Raw genomic sequence first — 25379 nt, 5'->3', positions numbered from 1 at the left:
ATTTTTATCTTCTATGGATGGTTCCAATGGAAGCAGAGTCAGGCCTACTTCAGCTCCTGTTTGAAAACATGCGTATTCCACTGCTTTTGATAGATAAATTGGGAAACAATTTGAGTGGAGTGTGATTTTTGTGTTGGGCAAATGTATGGTTTTTGTCAGTGAAGAACTCTATCTAGTTGACTGAGTACATTCATACACCTCTATTGTGTAGCAGCCATATCAATTCACTGTGTGTTGGAAACCGCACACATCTGATGTAAACCTTAGGTAGAATTTCAAGTAGCCCTCCTTCTACCATGCACAGGAACTCAGAAGGTGCAGCCAGGCTGACACCTGGCTTCACACTAGCCTGAATATTTTTATAAGGTCAAGTGCCATCTTGATTGTAGCATTTTTGCATTTCTTTAGCGTATATAAAATTCTGCTCCCATCTTTGTTAGATCCCTATCTTTTCATGTTTGCCATTGAAGATGTTGACTGTTCTACCCAAAAGGTACCTTTTCCCCATAAGATGTAGGTTTTTGTTAATTAAAGATTTTACATAATAAAATAACTTTTAAGAGTATGTATGTTGTGTTATACAGAGCTAGTTATATTTACCACACAAAATGGTTGTAAGAATTGAGTGATTTGTTTTTAATGTAAAAGGATGATGTTTTATATCTAGCAAATAATAATCATGATCACCATTATTATTATAGGAACGTTTGCCATTTGGTCAGAACATTATGGTGATGAGAACTGGCAATAGAGTTTAATCTTTGTTTATTGCCAGCTGCCTTTGGTTATAAAAGGCACTGTTAAATGATGTTCAAAGTCTGATTTAGGACGAGGGTTAGCCCGGTGGTAAAGTGCTTGCCTTCCAGGAGTGAAGCCCAGCTCAGAGCTCAGAACTACCACCACCCCACAGAAGAGTCTTACTCAGAGTCCTATCAATCTGCCAAAGTATGTGCTAATCGATTGACAGAATGGCACGTCTCACGTGTGACAATTGTGTCTGTCCTCCTGAACTGAAACCTATGATGGGGTTGACGCATGCCCTGTTGACTTACATAGTACTTACTCACAAGGCTTTACTGAGTGCATGATCTGACTCACGTTTTGTCGTTTTTGTGAAGGTTCAGAATGCTAAGCAAGTAAACAGTGCACTTAAGCAGAAAATGGAAGGTGGAATTGAAGAGTTCAAACCGGCTGAGGTATGATCTGAGATGCATGTGATGGAGCGCCTGTGCTTTGGGGTTGGCTGCCAGGCTCGGGGTCTGCGCTGGTCCCTTTGGAACATTGCACAATGTGGACAATTGGCCATCCCTAGTTTTTACACCTACATAATTATCTTTTGACTCGACTGATGTTTCCATATTTAAATTAATTCACCTCCCCTGCCCTCAGCAGTGAGAGAGGGCATAGGACATAGTCCCTGGGGGGCTGCAACACATCTGGGCATAAGCAGTATTTGTTCAAAGCCCTTTTCTACCTGTGTGAACTGGTAACACTACAGAACAAATCACGATGGGTTTTTCTTAAACAAAATTTTATTTTAAGACTCTTGTTTTTTAGCTCAAACTTCAATGAGGATTTTACTGTATTTATTTTCTTACATTCTACCTGAAAATGTAAAATCTCATATATAAAGATGTATATTACCTATCTTATTACCAAAACCTTATTTGGGTTTTGTTTCTGTGTTCATGGTAATTATAGGAAAACTTAAATGCCCCCCAAATCCAATCAAGTCTATTTACAAAAGTTTCTGCAGTAAAATCTTTGATTTTTTTTTTCTAAAGACTCCCACGTTACAATTCATATTCTGGATTTGCCTTTCTCTGAATATACTGATCAAATAGTTGCATATGTTCCTGTGGGGCCTCTCTGTGCTTCCTGTATCTGACTTAATAGCTGCAGATGAGATGAGGGAGATGGCAAAGCAGCAGAGTAGTGCTCAGAAACAGTGCTCCCCACAGCAGGGCCACAGAAACAGTGCTCCCCACAGCAGGGCCACAGAAACAGTGCTCCCCACAGCAGAGCCACAGAAACAGTGCTCCCCACAGCAGGACCACAGGAACAGTGCTCCCCACAGCAGAGCCACAGAAACAGTGCTCCCCACAGCAGAGCCACAGAAACAGTGCTCCCCACAGCAGGGCCACAGAAACAGTGCTCCCCACAGCAGGGCCACAGAAACAGTGCTCCCCACAGCAGAGCCACAGAAACAGTGCTCCCCACAGCAGGACCACAGGAACAGTGCTCCCCACAGCAGAGCCACAGAAACAGTGCTCCCCACAGCAGGACCACAGAAACAGTGCTCCCCACAGCAGGGCCACAGAAACAGTGCTCCCCACAGCAGGGCCACAGAAACAGTGCTCCCCACAGCAGGGCCACAGAAACAGTGCTCCCCACAGCAGGGCCACAGAAACAGTGCTCCCCACAGCAGAGCCACAGAAACAGTGCTCCCCACAGCAGGACCACAGGAACAGTGCTCCCCACAGCAGGGCCACAGAAACAGTGCTCCCCACAGCAGGGCCACAGAAACAGTGCTCCCCACAGCAGGGCCACAGAAACAGTGCTCCCCACAGCAGGGCCACAGAAACAGTGCTCCCCACAGCAGGGCCACAGAAACAGTGTTCCCCACAGCAGGGAAGCAGAAACAGTGCTCCCCACAGCAGAGCCACAGAAACAGTGCTCCCCACAGCAGGGCCACAGAAACAGTGCTCCCCACAGCAGGGCCACAGAAACAGTGCTTCCCCACATCAAGGTTAGGTCATGGGAAGCAGTGAAAAATGCATAGATCCGTATCTCATTTCAAGCTCCATTTTATAAACTGAATACATTCTAGTGACATTGAGTTAAGGGAGTTGTAATAGCAAACATTTTACTTTCCTATATTATTGCAAAAGGAAGCTTTAAAATGTGAATTGGTCATTTAAATTTTGTATTTAATCATATGTTGAATATATATAAAGCAAAATTTTCAAATACTAACAACTTCATAATTTAAAAATTCTATGAGTGAGTACGTATTAAGAGCATGGCAGGTTACAGGCACAGGGACACCCCTTTAATATCAGCACTTGGGACACAGAGGCCAGGGCTACAAAGAGATCCTGTCTCAAAAAAGAACTTGGCGGGTGAGGTGGAAGGAGTGCTGTAATGGGATGGCTCAGTGAGTGAGGGCGCATGCTGTCGTCAGTGCTGACCACCTCAGCTCGATCCCCACAACCCCTGTGATGGCTGTGGGAAACTGTCCTCTGATTTCTGCACGTGCACATGCACCATGGCATATGCGTGCCCCCACCCTGCATAGATAAATCAATAACTGTGTTATTAAAAACCAACTATGGGACTACTAGGAAGAAATGTTATGCTAAAAATTTGAATATTTAGAGGCTGAAGAAATAGCTCAGTAGTTAAAAGTATTGGCTGTTTTTCCAGAAGACCTAGATTCAATTTCCAGCACCCACATGGTGCCTAACCACCATCTATGACTCCAGTTCCAAAGTATCTGATGCTGTCTTCTGGCCTCCACAGGCATCAGGCATGATACACAGACATACATGCAGGCAAACACCTCCACACATAAAATTCAACAACAAAATCATGTTTGATAATTTAAATGAGATAGAGAATTTCTAGAGCCTGGTCTATTAAAATTTCCAAGGGGGTGGGGAAAGACTGAATAATTTATAATCAGCATTTTTCTCTCACAAGAAAATAATCCCAGATAAATTTACAGAAAGAGTACCAAATCTTCAAAGAAAAGTTAATTCTAACCTTAAAGTTTTCATAATATTCCAGGATAGTTTGACTCATCAACATGCATCTGACAGTGCTGTAAACAGCTTGTCTTACTGTGTACCAGCTCTGATCTCTATAGACAGACAACTGAAGCAGGTACTGCTACTACACAGGGGGAGAGCGGGGCTCAGGGAGGTCGCTCACTTAGTCAAGATCACCAAGGAGTAAATAGTAGCATTTCCTGCTGCTCAGGATTTTATGCCTGATTGGTCAGTATGCATCATGCTACCATAGACTTCAGGAAGCGTCATAGAATAGCACTGTTTGGTAGATTCTCACATTTTAAGCCAGCTACTAGGATAGGAATTAACAAACATTGATTATATCTTTTGATATAAGAACAATGAGCAGAATGAAATCACCAATATCTTAGCCTTGAATTCAAGGGTTCACTGGGTCTGGGTGATTTAATGATCTCATGTGATTTGAAGTACATAAAGAGCCAGAAAGTCCTCACAGTGTGTGTCTGTTTATCATCCTCTATTGCTTTCGGGACAGGGCAATATATTCTGAAATAGTGATTATGTCATAGGGAAGACAGTGAAGAAAGGATGATCCTTCACTTGTGTGTTAGACTTCACCTACTCCAAGATATTGATAACCTCTGGAGTACTAACGTCACTAAACACAGGGCTCATTATAACCAAGGAGCTTTACTATCCATTTGATTTTAAGGAATATTTGATGAAGAAGGTAAATTCATCTCCACAACTATTTATCACTCACCTGTTGTGTGTAATCAGCATTCAGGCGTTGTGGGAGGGTGGGGAGAGGGAGAGCACATAAGGAGAAGGTGATTTTTTTTTCCCTGCCTGCTTAAAAAACACTTGGATTCTAGATGCTATATGATAAATTCATGGAAGTGTAGACTTAGAAACAGATGTTCTATAAAGGCAACTAGTCTCTATTCATTTTGGCCAGGTGGTCGGGAAAGAGTTTCTGGGAGGGCGAGGATAAATGGGATTGGTGCAGACACAAAGTTCACAGAGCAGAAAAGAGGGTAACAGCCATAGAGAGAGGGACAGTACATTCAAATAAACCAGTGTGAAAGGTACAGCCAAGCAGCAGGTGAGCTGACACTGAGCTCCAGTGGAAATATAAAACACATCTGTTCTCAAGCATCCTGTCTGCCTAGAAAGGCAATGTTAGACGCAGAGAAAAACAAGCAGAGGGTGTAAGAAATAGAACCAAGGATGCTTAGAGAGATTGTTAGGCAGGGGCAAGGACGTAAGGATTTTTTGTGAAACTGGAACAAAGTCTGCTTTACATTAGATACAGGAAAGCCCTGCAACTTCCTCAGTATAGAGAGTCGGTGATGAAACGGTGCCATGATAGGAAAATTGGCAAACGTTCTCAATGCTAAAATGCTGGGCTTGTGAGCGGTGTACAGTAAGAAGTGAATAGACTAGGTTAGCCATACAGACGTGAACAAGAGATAATCCATTTGAGAGTTAGAAATGCGTGTATCTCCTTGAAAATATGTATTGGGTGGAGGAGGTGTTTGGTTTATGACTGAGAGATAGATGGAGGCAGCAAAACCCTTGGAGCTGGGAAGGGAGAAGGGAGTCTCTGGAGAGGGGTGTCACTTGGACCGCATCCTGGGCTGGTGCTTGCAGCCTTTAAAATGGATACTCAAGTTTCCAGCCTTGAGCAGAAAGTTTAACATGGTCACTTTTTCCAGCTCTCATGAAATTATATGTACTTACCACTGACAAAATGGAGAAGCAAGTGAAGACAAACTGATTTAGCAGGGAGGATGCCCTGCAAGCCTCCAGTGTTGTCTGCTTGCTGAGACCTGCTATTTTGTTACTGTCCTATTTTGTACAGTTACTTTTAAAACACGGCCATTCCATTTGACAAACTACAAAGTTGAGTTTCTGGTTGCAAGTCATATTCTAGTTGTCCTTTCTCTATATTAAAGTTCCTGGGGTTTGTGAGACCTTAAGGTCAGTGAGTTAGAGGACTCCTATAGATTTAAATACCTTGCTCTAGTTCTCTTCAGTCTCCCCTCCTTCCCTGCCTCCATTTTGTCAGATATATTTAATTCTAACCAGTTTTAGCATCTCCTTCCTGCAATTTCTACCAGAGTACAGTTGAAAGGCTATTAGCTTGTTGCTTGAAGACCAGACCCTACAAGTTGAAACTCCAGGTTCCCTGGCCCTCTCCCTAAGGAAGCTGTTTTTAGATGGTTACCTCTCCTGTTCCTTCTCCTTGGTGGCTGAGATACGCAGTACCTCCTTTCATTCCTTTGTTTGCTCGGCGGTAATTTTCACACACATGTGTACACAGACATGGTCTAGGTCCTTACATTCAGAATCCATGTGTCTCTTTTCTCCCAGAGATACATTAATCTCACCCCTTCACTGTGTTACAGTTCCATCATAGATACATTAAAATGGACATTGTTCAACCAGTTAAGAAAGTGGAGGGCAGCAGGCATAAGCATGGTGGCTACACACACACACACACACACACACACACACACACAGCTGTGCTGCAGCTCCTCCTGACTGCATTACTGGGTATACACCTGGAGCAAACATTCACACCCTGGAAACCGAATCCCATTCCTTCAGACACTTTTCAGCTTTCACACAACTCCTGTGTATCCCTTTGGAATATGACCCATTCTTAGTGTACCATTGGTCCAAATCCATTCAACAACCATATTTGAGTTCAGCTAAAATGTTAGTGCACTTCTGGGTGTGTGGGAACATGGGAGACATTCAGGAGGAAACACATACCACTTTTTTTTAAAAGCATAAAGCCTAATAGAAGTACTTCACATTTAAGAAATGTATGAATAACTCCATTGTTTTATTTTAAAAAAATCATTTTCAAACCTTCAAAACTGATTTGGGTACATAAATAGTGTGTTTTGGTCCACACAGAACCTGGGCTCTACCTGGATGTCCTAGTGCCTTCTTTTTAGTGTATCACAAATGAAACTCATCCTTGCTTCACCTCTTGCCATCGCCCACAGGAGCATTTCTCGACTTGTGGCTTCTCAGCTGCAATGCCTTCTGCCAGCTGTCCAGGCCTGAGAGTCTTGTCTAGGTTAAAGCTGTGCCCCACTACACGTGCTCTCCCTCCCACCCCCCAGCTCTTGCTTGTGAGGTTGATGCAGGCTTACCACCTTGTTCTCATTGACTTCCTCTGGCTTTACTTCAAATCCTCCCCACATGGAGCTCAGGCTTCTCTCTCTGCACATGGACTGTGCCTTTCAGACACTTCTGAGGTTTAGATGAATGCATTTTTATAGTATACATATTTCTGTTTAATTTTTGTTCTCTTTTCATGATACTTTTCCCATGAGCTTTAGCTTTGCAGATTTATCAGTCACCAATCAGCTGTTGTTGACCTAGGTGCTATCTCTATATTTAATTATAGTTCATACTCAGAGCAATTTGTGAAGTGAGTGTTGCTGTTTGTGAAGGAGAGTCCCAGGGTAGAAACTCACAAGAATCTCACCAGCAAGAATGTGCTTACTCTCCCCACTCACTTCAGTCGCTGTCTGTCCAGACCATCAGAGCACTGTACGTCCATTACTGTAGTTAGTAAAATGCAAATACAGCACACACCAAATGACACTCTGTAGACAGATGAAAAGCTCAATGATGTCCATGCAAGAGAATGGCTTCTGTCATCTGCAGAGTTGTTGACAGACAAAGCAACCGTTGGAAACAAAGACAGTCAAGTACTTGGAGAAGAATGATCCGAGCAATACACAGTTAAAGGGCTTGAGAAAAGCCTTGACACCTCCAAAGAATGTGCCCACGTGATGACCACGTGATGCCTTCAAAGAGCAAAGCCCACGTGATGACCACTCAGTTCTGTGGTCAGAAGAGCAACGCCAGAGACCACAAAGGTCTCGGCGTGAGGCAGGCCCTCAGGAGGGCTCATCTGATAAAGGGGCTCCCAACACAGGCCTGGGGACCTGAGTGTGAGCTCTGGAGCTCTCATAACGGTGGGGGAGACAACCAACTCTACAGAGTTGTTCTCCGACCTCCCCATATCCACAAATGTGCATGGCACAGACATGCTTCATATATACAATGTAATAAATACTTTATTTCATAAAAAGATTGAAGCAGTCTACAGTGTTTCTGTTTTCTAGGTTAGATAAGTTACAATAGGCCCTTTATTTTTTCACCATTTACTCTGAAATATTTGAACCCATTTTAAATGGTTTGAGTACTGATCTCCAGGAATCCAGTGAGTTCCTGTGGTCACCAGCTCAGAGTCTGCCCTTCTTCCAAGCTGCTGTTTTTCAGTGACGGCGGCTGAGTACCTGGTTGGTTTTATTGGTTCCTTTTCACTGAGGAAAGGGTGCTAGGAATTTAAATTCCCAAACGCTCGGATCCGGATCCCTGGCCCTCTTTGTGTATTTCATTTTGAAATAGGATCCCACTAAGTTGTCTAAGCTGTTCTGGAGCGTCGGTCTGGAACTTGAGTTCCAAGTAGCTGGAAGTACAGCCCTACAACCCCAGGCTGAGCTAGCTGGCAAACTCTTACTGCGCCTGTGCGAGCCTATCCGCGCCTGTCCTCTGCCTCCCTGTGGCCTGTGTCTCTGCGGCTTGTTCTCTGCTCGCTGCTCCCGGCTGCCATCCGTTCCTCTTGTCTCCGGAATCCCGTCGTTAGTATTTCTGATTTTTTTTTCCTTGCTCTAGATCTTTAAGCTTTTTCCTTTTGTCCTTTCAACGTTTTGTTTCTGACTTTGAGGTTGCTTCTTCCTTCTGAATGCTCATTTATAAGGACGCGTGAACCTCTTTTCATTGATGTTACCCAGAGATGAGAGCTGATGTCCTTTCTCAAAGGGCACTGCCTGCGCCTCCCCTGTATGTCCAGGCACCGTGCCAGCTTACTTTCCCCGAGCAGTGTCTCCTGTGATCATCTGTGAGCTAGTACACTGCGGCTCTATACTCCTCTCCCTCTGCTCCCAACAGCCCTTGATTTATTTGTCGTTATATTGAACTATTGAGATCTCGTTACATTGTTGATACTGTAGAATTTTTAACAATGATTTTGGAAGAAGTATTAGGAAGTCCTGGGATTTAAAAAAAAAAAAAAAAAAAGTCTTATCAATGGTTCATTTTCTGCTTCAGAAATTAAAGACGCGCTTTAGGACTTGGGTTTAGCCTCCATTTTAGTCTAATTTGTACAACTATTTTAGGTGAGATAATAGTTTTACTTAATGTGAGTGAAGAAATATTATATCTCTAAAGAAAACGATCTCTTAGATGTTCAGACTGGGCTAAAACCAGTATCTGTGGTATGAAGTAGGAACACTGTAACTGGGAAATGTCAGTGTTGTGCAGCCTCTCACATGGGTGCAGTTTTCTTTCATTACCTTTCTGTGTGGATAAAAGGTAATCAAGATGTGTTTAATCCTCCTGAAAACGAAACGCCCATGACTCAGCATATTAGTCTCATGTCTATGATTTGGTGAAAAGTTTTTTAAAAGCAAGTTGGAAAAATGTCTGTCTTCATATCCTCATTAGGAAACTTCTTTTTAATTTTGTAGTCAAATCAGAAAATTAATGCCCGTTGGACCACAGAGGAGCAGCTTCTAGCAGTGCAAGGTATACTAAAGATAAGCAGTAATTGTTGTTCATCACGATTAACTGTCATGCAAGGTGCCCGCCACAGTCCTTCCTTCTCTAGAAGTGGGTCACCATGTCATCCTGGTGATCAGGGATTGTGTGTTGTGTTTCTGGGTGTGGCATACTGAATCTGTGCATTTAGGGTCCTGAGGAGCATAGCCAGTCACCTGGTGCTCTGTGGCTCAGCTTCAGGGTGTTTCTGTCACACTGAAGAGTGCTTATGGACATAAACGCTAAGGTTTTTCATTTGTCTAACTTCTCTATTTGATTAAGTGTGAGGTGACTGAACATTTTAACTATGTGCTTTCAGTGTGTTATTTTCTACAAAGAGATAGATCACCGGGTTCCTTTAAGAGACCACAGGCACTGTGAGCATGTGCTACCATGTCTGGTGCAGTTTGTGAGAACATTCAGTGGCCGCACCCATGGACAAATGGGGAACGTTGTAAACTTGGGTTTTCTTCTGCTCTGCTCTGCTCAATGGCAGATTGTACATTTTGTTTAGGATTCTGCTTCTCTTTTAAGATGAACTCTGCAGAATCCGTTGTGTGAATTAAATGTGGTCTGCTTCTTGTTTTTGAGCCCTCATTGTGCTGAGCGGGAAGAGCTTCTTACTGGGGCTCCCAGGAAGCAAGAGCACAGAGTGTGTAACACCCCAAACACTCATCCTTCTCTTTGCTTAGAGCTTGCATCATGTGTATTTAGAGCTGTGGCTTAGAACTCTGCTAAGAGTTTGAGCAGGCCTGCCTTTTATTCATGCAAAGCCTGTTTTCCTTCACTATGGTGTCGCCTGATAAGAACTGACCCCTGGTCTGCAGTGTTCGGTTTGTATGTTAGTTCTGGATCGTGATAGATATTATTCCAGCAAAGGATTTTCTGAAGAGAATGTCCAAGGGAAACTTGGGGTGATCTTTCTCCACACAGCACTTGAGATTTGATAGTGTGATGAACTGTTTTCAGGGGCAGAGTCCACAAAATGGAATAGCTTGGTTGCACCATACATAGCTGCACTGAAAGAAAAGGCTGTAGTGAGATTCCTGTACACAGCCTGAGCTGAGTGTGCAGACAGCTAGAGGGCAGTGTTGATGCCTAGAGTCACACATCATCCCGCTGAGGCATGGCCAGTGCTCTGTGATGCACATTTAGAAAGTTACCTTTAAATAAATTATTCTAACAGCAGTTTGAGTGGAAGTATACTTGTTGTAGGGTTGTTTTGCTTTGTTTTTTTAAGGTCCTTCTAAAATAATGTGTTAATACCTCATTTTTAGTTCTTTAAACCAAATATTATTTGGAATTTTTGTTTGGCCATTTTGTTTCTATTCTTAGTACATAAATAGAAACAATATGTATCTATTTGTGTCTAAAGTAGTTGATGTAGAAGGATTTAAGTATGCTCTTTTGTCCAATATGCCCACACATTAACATAAAGACCTTAACATCTATCTTTTTTTTTTTTTTTTTTTTTTTTTTTTGGTTTTTCGAGACAGCGTTTCTCTGTGTAGCCCTGGCTGTCCTGGAACTCACTCTGTAGACCAGGCTGGCCTCGAACTTAGAAATCTGCCTTCCTCTGCCTCCTAAGTGCTGGGATTAAAGGCGTGTGCCACTACTGCCTGGCCTTAACATCTATCTTAAAAACTGTACTGCAACGGTGCCCAGGGCCCCAGTCTCTGGTTGAGGTGTGTGCATAACTGTAGTATCTGTTTAATGAGAAGCAAACCTTTGCTATCAAGATGCTTCTTAGCAAGCAGTTTTTTCCTTTATATTTGTAAGAAATCTTTACATGGTAAATCCTTTAACAGACACTTCAGTACTTGAAAGTTATAACAAATTTTGTTTTGATATTAACATGTTTTAGTTTGTATCACACTATATTCAGGATATGAGGTACATGTGTACTGCTGTGACACCCTTTGCAAAGTGTTCTGCCTTACTCGGAATGGACTGCTAGTGACCCAGAGAAGTGAGAGGTGCTGTTGTTGAGATTAGTAACTCAATTTGAATATACTTCTGTGGTAATGCTTTTAAAACCACAAGTACAACAAGATCATTTTCATTCCTAGGGTTCAAATAGTATATCGCACCTTTACTGTTGTTACCAACTGGTTGCTGACATTTTAAGCACTTCCCTTCCTTTCTCCCCTAGTGGAAAGTGGAGACATGAATCAGTCAGGTGTGGCAGGAATCTGTGTACTTCTGTAGCTTCCTTGTGCCCATTCTAGATCTGCTGTGATCTCAGTGGGACATCATTAGTGCCAGTAAGAATGGCTCTTCTGTTTCTCCATGTGTGTGGCCTTTTTCATGTGATATTAGTCTCCGAAAAACATACACTTATATAGTAACACAGGAGGAATGTAGCATGCTGTGCTTACTGTTGTTGTTTTAGTCTATCTCAGAATGTATTCGTATCCTAGTGCTTAGAAGATTCAGTCTCTGATCTTAATGCTATTTGAGAAAAAAAAAAAAAAGGCAAAATGTTAGCATGGTGTCAGCTTTTGGTGTCTACTTTCACTTTCCCTGCCATGGCCGCTAACTCAGGGAGCAGAGGCCCTGTGTCTGAGGGCTGGGGCTGTGTTGAAAGTTGCTGTCTCTTATGCACTTCGTACTATTGATCTTTTTAAGAAAAATGAAGCTAAAATCTAGAAATTGCCTTTTTAGATTTATCTCGTAGTTAAGAGCCCAAAATGAGAATGGTTCATAAAACAGAAGGCAGTTGGTTTGACCACTGATAAAATGTAGAGATGGTAAATCTAGTCCATGAATAATCAAAAGGACGTAGAATAGCAAACTAGTACTTTGGTATTTAGGTTAGGTATTTTAGTACTCCCTTTAGGTTTGAAGTATCCTGTCTATTGTAACAGAGGCCGTAAGTGCAGACATCTTAGAGAGTCTGTCTACCTCTGGTATGCCACTTCAGGTCATCACTCACTCAAATCTCCCATTGCTTTTGGAGTGGAATTGAACTTACCATGTAAAAGATGTGAAGGCAGGACTCAGAGAGCAGCAGTGAGCAGTGGAAGGAAAAACCATGGTTTGAACTTCACTGTCTATACAATCCTTATTGTCTGTATCTGATTAATAAGTCTATAGAAAGTAGAAAAAGGCATATCCCCAGAGATGTGAGTTTAAAAAGTATACCTTAGTTACTGTAAAGGCCATATTCTTATAGTTTTTAGATACCAATACTCTTATTTCAAAATAGACTTTTGATAAACTTGTATTCCCCAATTATATTAAGTATATTAAATCTCTCTTTTCACAACAATAACTCTTGTTGTGAAAAGCAAGGAGAATCCCTGAAGTTCTTCTGCCTTTGAACCCCCACCACTGTGAGCACTTTGCTTTCTCTTGTCTCTAAATACCAAATGCAGTATCCATGCTGTCTGTCCTTCTGGCTTCTAAACCGTGACCATAATTGGGAAACACTGCCTATGTGCTCCTAAAGTATGAGTGGACACAGTCCTCCAGCTGAGTCTGGATTACTCAGGCAGTGCCTGTGTCTGTCTTTACTAGTAAGAAAATTACCTTTACGATAAATAAACAATGTTTAAGAATATGTATGTCATGGTATATTTATGCCAGATAATGCAGAATAGTGACAGGAAGAGGTGAACCATCACAAAGCGTGATGGCGACAGTCCCCTAGTCCCATTGTTCTTAATTCCCAGACAAAAATTTTTTTAAATCCCATCAAATATTGAAAGTAATTACTTACAAGAATACGACGTTTAGAAACCTGACTGAAAACAATATTTTCCTCTCTGTTTAGTTCTGGAGGGGTCTCCAGACTGACTGCTGGACATTTGAACCTTTTGCCCTTAGAGGCAAACTGTCCACTTAGATATACCTTAAACCATTTGACAGATTTAACAACCATTATATTTAAACTCCCTTGCTGAGGAAGCATAGACTGCCTTGCTTGTTACAGACCATGTGAAGAGCATGGGCCACCTCTCCCCAAGGTACAGAGTGAGACTCGATGGCTCTGACACAGTGGCCTCGGCTTCACTGCTCATCAGTGTTCTTCATTAGGCTGTCCTCTGATTCCCTGACTGAGATTCTTCTGAAGGGGCTGTCCCAGTGCAGCAGCACTGCTCACTGTTGTGTAGACCTTAAGAGTTTCATCTTCTAGACAATATGCTGATGCCTATTACTTTGTATAGGTTTTTAAAGGTTCCATCTCCTGAGCAAAACAAACTGTTGACTAGTTCTAGGAATATAAACGATCTACATTCCACCATTGGCAAGGGAAATAGATCAGTCAGTAAAGTGCAAGGCACTAGGGCCTTGGTTCAATCCTAGGACCAAGGTCAAAAGACAAAACCCAAAACAGGTATGGTAGAGTGCACTTGCAGCCCCAGTGCTGGGAGGCAGTGACTGGCAGATCCCAGGGACTCTGGACTCTGACGTGCCAGCTTCTGCTGCTTGGTGAGTTCTGTGACACAGAGAGACCTTATCGCAAAAAACCAAGATGGACACAGAGCCACCCTATCTGGACGGTATGTGAGGAACACCACCACCTGAGCTTGTCCTCTGGCTTCCATATGCTCATGTACATACGCATGTGTGTGTGCACACACATGCACACACATGCACATATGCACTCACACACTTGCACACAGGCATGCACACATGCGCACACACACACTTCAAAGCACTGTGTTTGGCCCTCATAGTTTAAGTAAAGACAAGAGAAGTAAGCCTTATGGTAAAGAAAACTCCATTTCCTGAGCACATTATACAGCGTTAAGTAACACCAGTGAAGCTCTGCATTTTCTCCAGGCTTTTCCACATCATGGTGAGAAACTCTGGAGTTTTCAGAACACAGGAGCAAGCAGGTGGGCTGCCCCAATCTAGAGGTCACTACTTAGGAGCTTCAGCTAGTGTAAGGCCTGCCTGTTTCTGGGTACATTGGTTCTCAGGACACCAATTAGGATCATCTACCAAACCAGAGGGATCTGCACAATAGTGAGGGCTTCCCTTGAGTCATCATAAACATGCTGGTGAACTGAGACACTTCACCAGAGTCTGCAGAAGCATTGCACTGTTGTGGGAAGTTGTTTTCAGTTTAGGGTCTAATAATGTTGCAAATGTAACAGGACTGATGCCCAAATAAGGCTTGTTAAACCAGCGAAGAGTCAGGAAGCAAACAGTCAGAAGAAATCACAGTCTGGGAGAGGAAGAGCAAGAACTAAGTAGCTTAAATAGTAACTAAGTAACCCTGTGGAAGAACTAAGTAGCTTAAATAGTAACTAAGTAACTCTGAAAGTTAGGGAGCAAACATCCGGCCTGGCTTCTAACCAGGTTCCCTTCTGTGCCGCTACCTCTCGCTTGTATTTAGAATTGGCACAAAACTCTTCTAAAAGCTGCTACTCCCAAAGAACACTTAGTGTGTGTTGACAGTCGCTATTATGAGTAACCTGGGATTTCTGTTGCCATATCAACCCTCAGTGTCACTAGGTCGCTGTTAGAATTCATCTTGAGGGCTGGTAAGATGGCTCAGTGGGTAAGAGCACCCGACTGCTCTTCCAAAGGTCCAGAGTTCAAATCCCAGCAACCACATGGTGGCTCACAACCACCCGTAATGAGATCTGATGCCCTCTTCTGGTGTGTCTGAAGACAGCTACAGTGTACTTACATATAATAAATAAATCTTTAAAAAAAAAAAAAAAAAAAGAATTCATCTTGAACCATAAAATTGGGTTTGGATTTAAAGAGAGTGTGTTTGTTTATGTTGATTAAACATTATAACTGATGTCTGTGTTGTCATGCATGTCTTTCCTTTAGAATAAAACACTCATGAACATGGTTTATGAACCCCAGTTTCTGTTTAAAGTGAGATGTAGTTAAATGTTGGTGTCAGTCAAGCCAGGCAGGTGAATTTATTTGGAGATATTCCCAAATTCTCAGTTCGACGCAAGAATAGGATTTAAAAACAGTCGTTTCCCACATGCTGGTATTTTTGGTGTTTCACACCCTGGTGTCCGGGAGAACCCCGCCGTACACCTTTCCCTCACACTTGTCTTTGATTACACTTAGTGACGAGTACTTAAGGCTCCTTGTCTTGGTGGTGGTCTCATCTCTTTCATGTTTTCTGATATAATTACAGTTATCAAAGTAAAAATCAAAAACTTTGACTTGTATTTTGAGCACGGTACGTCTGTTTCTAAATATGAATCCTTGTATTTCTTCTGGAATTCAACTCAGAAGGTTATCACCCATTCTGAGTTCTGAAGCGCAATTGTTGATCTTAACTTCATCAATCAGCTGCTGCCTTTCCTCCAGGAACAGTATGTGCCCTTCTTAAAGCAAGGCAGGGTGATGGGCACAAATCTGATTCTCACCGAAAAGACAGAAGTAGATGGGCTAAATGTATCTTCCCTTTCCATAACCCATCAGATTGTGATAATTCTGATTTTATAATTTAATTGTTATATTTGTTGGTACTTTGGTGGGGTAGGCAAGTAATCATGGTGAAGTTACTACTAAGCCCCAAATTATGTTGCTTTTCATCATGGGGGAATGAATGGTACAGCACACTCAGCTCATTGAGGGGATAAAGAGACGGCTCCTTCCCATCCAGTTTTGTTTACAAACGGTGTTGCTCAAATTTAGGTGACTGGCTACTAGGGAAATAAATGAATGTGGAATTGAGGATGGAACAAAGAATTCAATGCTTTACAATAAATGGACTATATTGAGAGTTCAAGAGAGGATTGGAGAAAGTAACTGAGTATGTAAAAAAATGGTAAGTTTCTGACTGTTCAGCGGAAGGCAAGTGGCTGGCTCTATGAAATGACAAAATTGACGGTTTTCATCTGTGACCTTGATTGACAGCTTAGCCTCTGTCTCAGAACTGAGAGCTGAGCAGAGTTTATCAGAAAGGTCGTTCATTGCTGGTATTTGTGTGTGCATGATGTATAGTCCACACAGCTCTCCTTGCTGACCCTTCACAGGTGTGTTATTTACTTTGCCTTCCAGGTGTCCGCAAATATGGTAAAGATTTTCAAGCTATTGCAGATGTAATTGGCAACAAGACTGTTGGCCAAGTGAAGAACTTCTTTGTAAACTACAGGCGTCGGTTTAACTTAGAGGAGGTATTGCAGGAGTGGGAAGCAGAACAAGGAACCCAGGCTTCTAATGCTGATGCTTCTGCTTTAGGGGAGGAGACACAAAGTGCTTCTAAGGTGCCGTCAGGGAAGAGCACTGACGAAGAAGCGGAGGTGTGTTTGTGTCTGGAATCTGAGCTAATCTGAGCTGAGGAGCCGCCCCGCTCTTCTGGTGGTGTGCTGTGAGGGTGTGTGAGGACTAGCTAAATGAGCATAAGGCTGACAATACACTTCCTCGTGAGGCGTCTCTGACTGCTTAGTCATAAGGACATGCCAGCTTCTGGTCCTAGCAGAGCGAAAGTGTATTATTTCTACTGTTAAGCTGTTTACTAATAAAGATGTCTGTTTGGTAGCCTTGTTGGGTTTTTTGTTTCTTGTTTTTGGGTGGGGAGGGGGGTTGTTTATTTTTTATTTTGTTAAAAATAAAAGAAGCCTGTGCTTCCAATAAACACTGGTGTGATATTTTGGTTTTGGTTTTATTTGTTTTGTTTTGTTTTGTTTTTCCTGTGACAGCCCAAACTATATTGTATCAAGTTTGTTAGGACTTAAATCTCACACGGGTATTTTTATTTTTGTTTCCTCACCTCTAGGCACAGACCCCACAGGCTCCTCGGACTCTGGGTCCATCACCTCCTGCCCCGTCATCCACTCCAACACCAACAGTCCCCATTGCCACTCTGAACCAGCCTCCACCACTTCTTCGTCCAACACTGCCTGCCGCCCCTGCTCTTCACCGACAACCTCCTCCACTCCAGCAGCAGGCTCGGTTCATACAGCCCCGGCCAACTCTCAATCAGCCTCCACCACCTCTCATTCGCCCTGCTAACTCCATGCCACCCCGCCTAAACCCAAGACCAGTGTTGACCACGGTTGGCGGTCAGCAGCCACCTTCACTCATTGGGATTCAGACAGATTCACAGCCTTCACTGCACTAATTACGCTGGACAAAGGCTCGCCTATCATTGTACCAGTGCTCATTTGACTGATCCAAACAAGGCAAACTAGTCCTTCCTGTGGCGGGGGTCTAGCCTAAGAGGGTGCGCGCACACGGGAAGTGTGGCAGTGGACTAGTGTAAGTGGCGTGACACAGCAGGAAGCCTCTGTTTGGCCTCCTTTCTAGTGTCCACTGTGATCTCATGGGAAGAAAAGTATTCTGTCTACCAAGGGGTTTTCGTTCATTTTTACTGTATTTATTTTGTTGAGGTTTCTTTTTTTCTTGCCTCTTCATACTCAAAACTGTTAGTACAAAAATATTGACTTAGGAATTGTAAAAAAAAAACAACAAAAACAAAAAAAAACTCCTTAAGTTCCTTAAGGATGTTTATCTTTCTGCTTTTTTCTTTAATTTAAATTTTTTAAAAGACACTTTCCTATGTTAGGAGTGCAAGATAAATAGCCTGCATTTCAGATTTTGATATGTTCATATTTAAGAAATTATAGCTTCATATCCCTTTTTTCAAAATATGTTGCTTTTTTTCTAAAGGAATTTTAGTATATTCCTTTAAAAGAAAGCAATTAAATCAATTGCAAAGCAATTATATGAAACCACAAAGAATGTATTGAACATGCTAATCCTTTAACATAGTTTGGGGTCCTAGTGTAAAGTCCTTGTTTAAAGGTCATTGACCCTGTTATCTATCAGTAGTAGAGGTTTGGAATCACTCACATGCAGAAAAAGGACTTAAAATTTGGTGAGATACAATGTTTCTTAAGTTCTTTGAAGATATTAATTTTGAAAAAAAAAAGTTTCTAAATGCTCTTTGCTTTTAGCTAGTATCTGCCTGTGTTGGGGATTTAGAACAATTTTCAGTTATGTAGCGATGGTGGTTATGGAAACATTTATTTACAGTTTATCTTCTGAACTTAAGGTTCATACTCACTAAGAGGATCTGTGTTTGATACAAAGAGTGTTTGGGGTTTTTTGGTTTTTTTTTTTTTTCTTGCTAAATCTCTGTTGTACATTTGAATACATTTGTATGATCCTTTCAACCAACCTGAGCTTGTGGTTTGATTTAGGGCTAAGTCATCGGCATCACAAGATGAACTCATTGTGTTGTTGCAATAATTGTGCCGTTAGCTAACGTACTGAGATCGTTTTTATGAAAAAACAGAGGCTTAAGGCCTTTTTATTCCAACACAAAGTCATTAGCACCCACAAAGAATATTTTACTATGGCGGAGTTTCAACAAACATGTTACTGACAGCTTTGATAGAATGACTTCACATGGGAAGCATGGCTTGCAGTAGAGGGACAGTTGCTAGGGCTGCAGGCTGCCCACATCAGAGGGATCATGTTTCCTTAAGTACTGGAAAAATAATCCCTTTATGGGCTCTCCAGCCCATTGGTCAATTTTAATTTTCAGCTTTTCCTTCAAAAGGACCCTCAATTCTGATGTGATTGAAAGTGGCTTGCAGAAAAAGGCCCTTTTTTTTCTCATCAGATCACCTTAATAGTTTATGCCCCATATAAAAATGTAACTGATCTAAAAGTAATATTAAAGAATTTATACTTATTTTTACTTTAAAAGCCATGGAAGACGGTTATGTATCTTAAACTGTCTAGAGCATTTTTGAAAGCACTTGTCTTGTGTACGTGCATATTATACCGTGACAGCTTTCATTGTCTTGTCTCTCGTCAGTAGACCTGCAGTACAGTCTGTGGGAGATGTCAGTCGAGTTGTTCAGCACCAGCATCTGTCCAGATGTTCAGTATCTGTGGCTTAGGTGCTGAATCTGAGGGATGTGTTGCAATTTTCTTTACAAACACTAGAGCACACAGTAGAAGAATAGTAGTTTCATTAGTGATATGACACATGTATATAGTGAGACGTCTTCATTGTGTGCTTTGCATATTTTGTAAATATTTTGCACGTCATTATTTTCCTTTTTTTGTTTGAGCAGTGTTTGGCCTGGAAGAGTAATATGCTTGCTGCTTAAAGGATTAAAGATTTAAAGGTGTCCATGTCTTCTATTTTTATATAACCTCATATTGTATGAGAATTTAGGACCTCTTCACTGTGAAATTCTAAGTACTGGTTTATATATATATATAAAGCAAAGCCTAGAAATTTCTTAATGACCATTTTTGTTAATTCTGAAGTTATCTTTTTTGAGAGATCTACACCAAAGTGTTTTTATAACATAACTAAAAATAAATCACATTGTTGCTACTACTGTTAAAATTAACGAAAAAGTATTTAATTCCAGTGTAATATGGATGGAAACAAAGGTAAGTTACGATCAAGAGTGAGCTTACAATTGAGTAGAACAACACACAAAGTGAAAGAATGTAAAATTCTGTCTTATGTGGAGTGCCATCAGAAGGTGTGGCCCATGTTAAAATGCCTCTTCCCAATCAAGAAGGCTTCATGGGTGTGCCCAACTGCTTGGGTTTTAGCTGACTCCAGATGCGGTCAAGTGGACACATACAGTCCACCAAGACTCTCATCCTTGTTTGTCTGTTACTGAAGGACCACAGTGGTACCTGGAGTCTGTCCTTTGTGTTTTTAATATCAGGTGCTGGCATATTCAAGCAACCTCTACCCCCTACTGCCCCAACCTTTCCTTGGATCTGTGGTCCCCTCTTCTGTGACTGTTCCCATGTCACATCCTTTGTCCCTCCCCCTTTCCTCAACATGTCTTCTGTCCCTGAACACTTAATGAGGAAGCAATGAAGGGAGATGGTAGATGCATTGGGGTATTTGCAAGCTGTCATTAACAAATTGGAGACTACAATGAGGTTGGTTTTTCCAGATGTGACATCTTAGAACTCTGGCAGGAATTTGGGTGAGCAAAGTTTTTAAGGACAATGGTGGGGTGCTGTACGAAATGGGTCCAAGACCCCAGGAAAACGACTACACAATCCAAAGTATGTCATGACAGCAAGGCATATCTTTTTTTTTTTTTTTTATTTCAAACTAAGCAGGCAAGTGTAGCTAGCAGGGTTCCCTGTTGGGTCCTTCAAATTCAGCAACCTTGTGCCTGACTCCATGGTCAGTTGGCCCCCAAGTGTGGGGCTGACTCACTGTTGAGAAGAGGGGGCAACCCTGAAAACATATTGTGATTTCATGAGGTCCTGACCCTGAGGGGACTTGAATTTCTGCCAAGAGGCTTCCTTACAATTCTTTAATAGAATTGTATCGTATTTAACCCTCTGATGGAACCCATTTTGTTTACATTTCCCACCATAGGAGATATGAGACTGAAGAGCTGTCTTCAGGGGTATCCACATTTCCCCAGGTGTAAAATAGCAGCAGGTCTAGATTCAGAACAATAAGACCCCCAATTAAAGTGCTTCCTCACACAGACACCAGACATAAGAAGTGTGAAAAGAACAGGCATGCCCTGTTCAACGTGCCCTGCAACAAACTCAAGAGGACGGGACCACGTCCCGAATCAGCTCGTAGCAAGGCAGAACAAGAGACATGTGCATGTCTTAGGTTTCTAAGTTAGAATTGCAGCTACTGTGCACATAGGCTTAGAGAATGCAGTCTATGTATATGGATATTGCCTGCTTCTGGGAACTGCTTCACTAGTGAATGCAGTGCTGGCAGCCCACAAAGAGCATCAGTTCCCCTGCAATTGGAGTTATACACAGTGGAAAGCTGCCGTGTGGGTGCTGGGAATTGAACCTGAGTCCTTTTTTTAAAAAGCAATCAAGCCAGGCGTGGTGGCACACGCCTTTAATCCCAGCACTCGGGAGGCAGAGGCAGGCAGATTTCTGAGTTTGAGGCCAGACTGGTCTACAAAGTGAGTTCCAGGACAGCCAGAGCTACACAGAGAAACCCTGTCTCGAGAAAAAAAAAAAAAAAGCAACCAGTAGGGTTGGAGAGATGGCACAGCCTTTAAGAGGACTGACTGCTCTTCCAAAGGTCCAGAGTTCAATCCCCAGCAACCACATGGTGGCTCACAACCATCTGTGATGGGATCCGATGCCCTCTTCTGGTCTGTCTGAAGATAGCTATAGTGCACTCATGTAAATTAAATAAAAAAATCTTTAAAAAAAAATAAATCTTTAAAAACAAAGAAAAAGAAAAGAAAAAGCAATCAGTGCACTTAATCATCTCTCCAGAGTGTTTGTTTGTTCATTTGTTTGTTTGTTTTTCGAGACAGGGTTTCTCTGTGTAGCCCTGGAACTCACTCTGTAGACCAGGCTGGCCTTGAACTCAGAAATCCGCCTGCCTCTGCCTCCCGAGTGCTGGGATTAAAGGCGTGTACCACTGCCGGGTTTAAGAGTATCTTTAAAAACAAATTCTATCAGTTTGGGGAGATCTGCCCTCTGCCTGTCTTTTTTGTTGTAATCAGCCCACCAAAAGGCAGAGCTGAGGGCAGGGTTCTTTGATGGAATGGAAATGATCATCTCTTGCTAATCAGGAAGAAAACTCACAGGTGTTGGTGCAACACACCTGGTAAGCCAGCAAGTCTTCTATGCATACCATAATCAGAGGCTTGCTTTCTGCTGGGGATTGCTGCTTGCCATCCTTTACACGAGCCACCTGATGAGCAGGCTTTCCACTGTAGCCTCCAATGGAAGTTAATCATGCAGCTTCAAGCCCAAGGAGGTTAAATGTGCAATTTGAAGCCCAAAGAGATGTTTTCTCCTTGTCTGGCTACATCTACCATTAGGTGATAGTATGTATTTTTTGTTTCCACAATAATGTTTATATCGATTCTTTGGGATATTTATATCATCCATCCAGATCATACTCACTTCCCCGTTCTTCCATGTCTTCCCCACAGCCCTTGTGACTTACACCCCAATTTAAAAAAAAATGCATTTGTGTTGTCTACATACTCACTAGAGCATGATCAGACTTCCAGTGGGCAGACCCCTAAGGAAAGCTGGGTCCTTCTCCACTGTATACTCACCAAGGCATCAAATGTAGAGAGCTGTACCTCAGTTTATCACAGGTTTTAAGAGTTCTCTTCGGCTGGAGAAATGCCTCGGTGGTTAGGAGTACGGATTGCTCTTCCAGAGGTCCTGAGTTCAATTCCCAGCAACCACATGGTGGCTCACAACCATCTGTAATGGAATCTAATTCCCTCTTCTGGTGTGTCTGAAGACAGCTACAGTGTACTCATAAAATAATAATAATAATAATAAATCTTTTTTCAAAAAGAAGAGTTCTCTTTGATGGCTTCCTTTTTAGGCTGTTACAGGGGGGTTGAGGTGGTGGTATCACAGAGGGCTTCCATGCCCCTCTTTCTCAACTGCATCTGCAGTCATCATCACTGCCAAAGTAGCTTCCTTGCTCTTTACAGTCAGCTGGAGCTCAGATCATGACCTTCCTCGTGGTTTCTGGAAACAGCAAAGACCATGAACATGGCCACCTGCTGCACCAAGATCATGGACCCAGACAAGGCCCTTGAAGGCAGCATGGGTTCAGATATCACTGTGGCCTCTGGTGGCAGCAAAGGCCACTCCGATCAGTATGGTCGATGTTGGCAGCACAGCCCACCAACATGGCTTCAGGCCAGGGCATAGACTACATATATATGCATGGTATTTGGTGGTAATATGGGCCACGGACATAGACTCGACCCCACCGCATCAGGACCACACATAGCCTTCATGGGACCATGAGCCATAGTGGTGCCTCCATAGAGGTCCAATGCAGAGAGTGAACCTTTCCCCATCTTGGGTCTCTGCCATTTCCCAGAGCTAGGGCAATCCCGTGGCCTGATAGTATGTTTGGGGGTGAGTGATCAGCATCTGTCTACGCTGTGAGGTGCTGCACATCATTCCACCAACCCCACTACCCACCTCAGTCCTCTCTCTCTCTCTCTCTCTCTCTCTCTCTCTCTCTCTCAGCCTCTCCCTCTTCTCGGCTCTAACTCTGCCTCTCCTCATAGCTCACACTGCTCTGCTCTTCCGTCTTTCCCCATCACACAGCACATTTGTTCATCTTAATGGCCTCTGCAGGCTCTGGGACAGCCTTTGCCCTGTCCAGCTTCTGCCTACCTGCCCTGGAATTATGCTTTTTGTCCTCAACTAACACATGACTTCACCAGTCTTGCTGTGTAGATTGAGGGAAATAATGCATTCGACCAACAGGTGGCAGCCTTCCCTCTTCATCAGACTGCCCAGTCACACCAGCCAGTTAAACCACTAGTGGTAGGCAATCGTAGAGTGTCCTGAAGAATCATATATTTGCCCTTTCCTTCTGAAGAAAGAGTTTGTGTATCATGCCATCCTTCTCTTTATAAGTGACTCTAGTTTAAGGACTAGTAAATCAGTTTACTATTAAATAGTATATGGAAATAATGAATACTTTCAAAATATTGAAGTAATGCTCAAATCTGGCCCTGTCTTCATGCCTGACTTGACACCTGCAGAGACATCTTCGCTTGTCTCAAAACAAAGCAAAACAAAACATAAACTTTCTTGAAGGCACATGAGAAAAATAAAACATGATTACATAGAAAACTGGATGTGACGGTGTATGCCTGTAATCACAATATTCAGGAGATGGGGGAAGAGGGCTAGGAGTTTGAATGAGCCTCAGCTGCATAGCAAATGTGAACCAGCCTGGGATACAAGAGACTGACTCTGGGATCAACACCACAAGCTGGGAACATCTCCTTCACTTCTGACTGCTCTGATATTAACACTAAGAGCACTGGCTACTCTTTCAGAGGACTTGAGTTCAACTCCCAACATTTATGTGAAGCTTAACAACTGTTTGTGACTCCAGATCTCTCTTCTGGTCTCCACAAACACCAGGAATACACATGGTACACAGACATGCAAGCAAGCAAATTTTAAAAAATTAAAAATTTTTAAATGTATGAGACCACACCTCTCCAATCCCACCAAAATAGTCCTATCTATTCTCATTTAGACTTCTGTCTGTGAGTCCGGTGGCCACCATTTGGAACACAATAAGAACTTATCCTATCCCAGGTTTGGACTTCATCATACCAAGACCTTGGGTCTCATATTTAGAACAGATTGCTTCTTTCAGAACCATAGCTACATTATTCATTTCAGACATGGTCTTTCCAGTCTATATTGCCTGTTTCCTATGGTGTCTAAATCCATAGGGTCCTGTCACCTTGCAGTCATGTGAAAGGAGGTGGAAAGTAAGGTAAATAGATGTATTGTTGGGAGGGTTAGGGAGGAGAGGACTTGGGCTCAGTCTCTTTCAGTTCTCACAAGAGTAATCTGGTCCAGAATGCCAAAGCATGCCCACAGGAGGGTTTAATCTCGATAACCAAAGAGTTGCACCTGGGTGTTGGGATCCTGTTGACTATTCCACCAGATCCCACATCTGCTCCAGCTGTTGCCCTGCTCCAATGCATACCTGTGTCCACTGCAAGGGCCCTAGTACTCTCTTCTCTCCGTGATGAGACATTTGATGCTCAAGACAGCTAAGTATTTCCCGCGTTTGTCTGACTTGGAAGAGGTTAGATTTGAGATGCTAGTTCACTTCGTTCATATAGGCTGCAATTACTGTGAACCTGTAGAGCGAATACACTGTAACAGCCCTGTGCTAGGATTTGGGAGGCAAGAATTCAAGCTCTAGCCTTGGGTAGGTCCACTCAGGTCTCTCTAGACCGCAGATAGAACGCTCATAGTTCAAGCACGCTCCACCAGGTGGCTCTGAAGACCAGGAGAACTAAAACTGGGGCGCTTTTGACAACAAAACATCAGAGAGACTGCCAACCTTATGCTAACAGCAGAACGAGGGCTGGCAGATTTGTACTGGACTGCAACAAGTTCAGGGAAGAAGTGATTTGAGCCAGATCTCTGATCTTGAGCAAACGTGTCTACTCAAAGAATTAATAGGTTTGGGAGGTCGGAGGGAGGCTGATTGAAGAGCAAAATATATACAATTCAAAGGCACACAAGGTACTAATGTTTCTAGAAAGAGAAGCCTAG

General features: G+C 42.6%; 1 protein-coding gene across 4 annotated transcripts in view; it reads left to right on the top strand.

Moving 5' to 3' along the window:
* Rcor3 (REST corepressor 3) overlaps positions 1–19456 on the top strand; it is a 40199-nt gene extending 20743 nt beyond the window's left edge. For 2 of the 4 annotated variants that reach the window (XM_021157787.3, XM_029474630.2), the window contains 4 exons: positions 1119–1196; positions 9314–9371; positions 16371–16612; positions 17089–19456. In XM_021157787.3, the coding sequence (XP_021013446.1) occupies positions 1119–1196; positions 9314–9371; positions 16371–16612; positions 17089–17433 (723 nt within the window). In that variant the 3' untranslated portion in view covers positions 17434–19456. The remainder of the gene's footprint in view (positions 1–1118; positions 1197–9313; positions 9372–16370; positions 16613–17088) is intronic. The other 2 variants (XM_021157805.3, XM_021157796.3) reach the window with 2 other exon arrangements.
* The last annotated feature ends 5923 nt before the right edge of the window (positions 19457–25379 follow it).

The sequence above is a fragment of the Mus caroli genome, unplaced genomic scaffold, assembly GCF_978045245.1.
Source record: "Mus caroli unplaced genomic scaffold, Mus_caroli_1 scaffold_1, whole genome shotgun sequence".
In the NCBI taxonomy this organism is placed as follows: domain Eukaryota; kingdom Metazoa; phylum Chordata; class Mammalia; order Rodentia; family Muridae; genus Mus; species Mus caroli.
The sequence above is the reverse complement of the archived record's forward strand: the minus strand, read 5'-3'. Positions and strand labels throughout refer to the sequence as shown.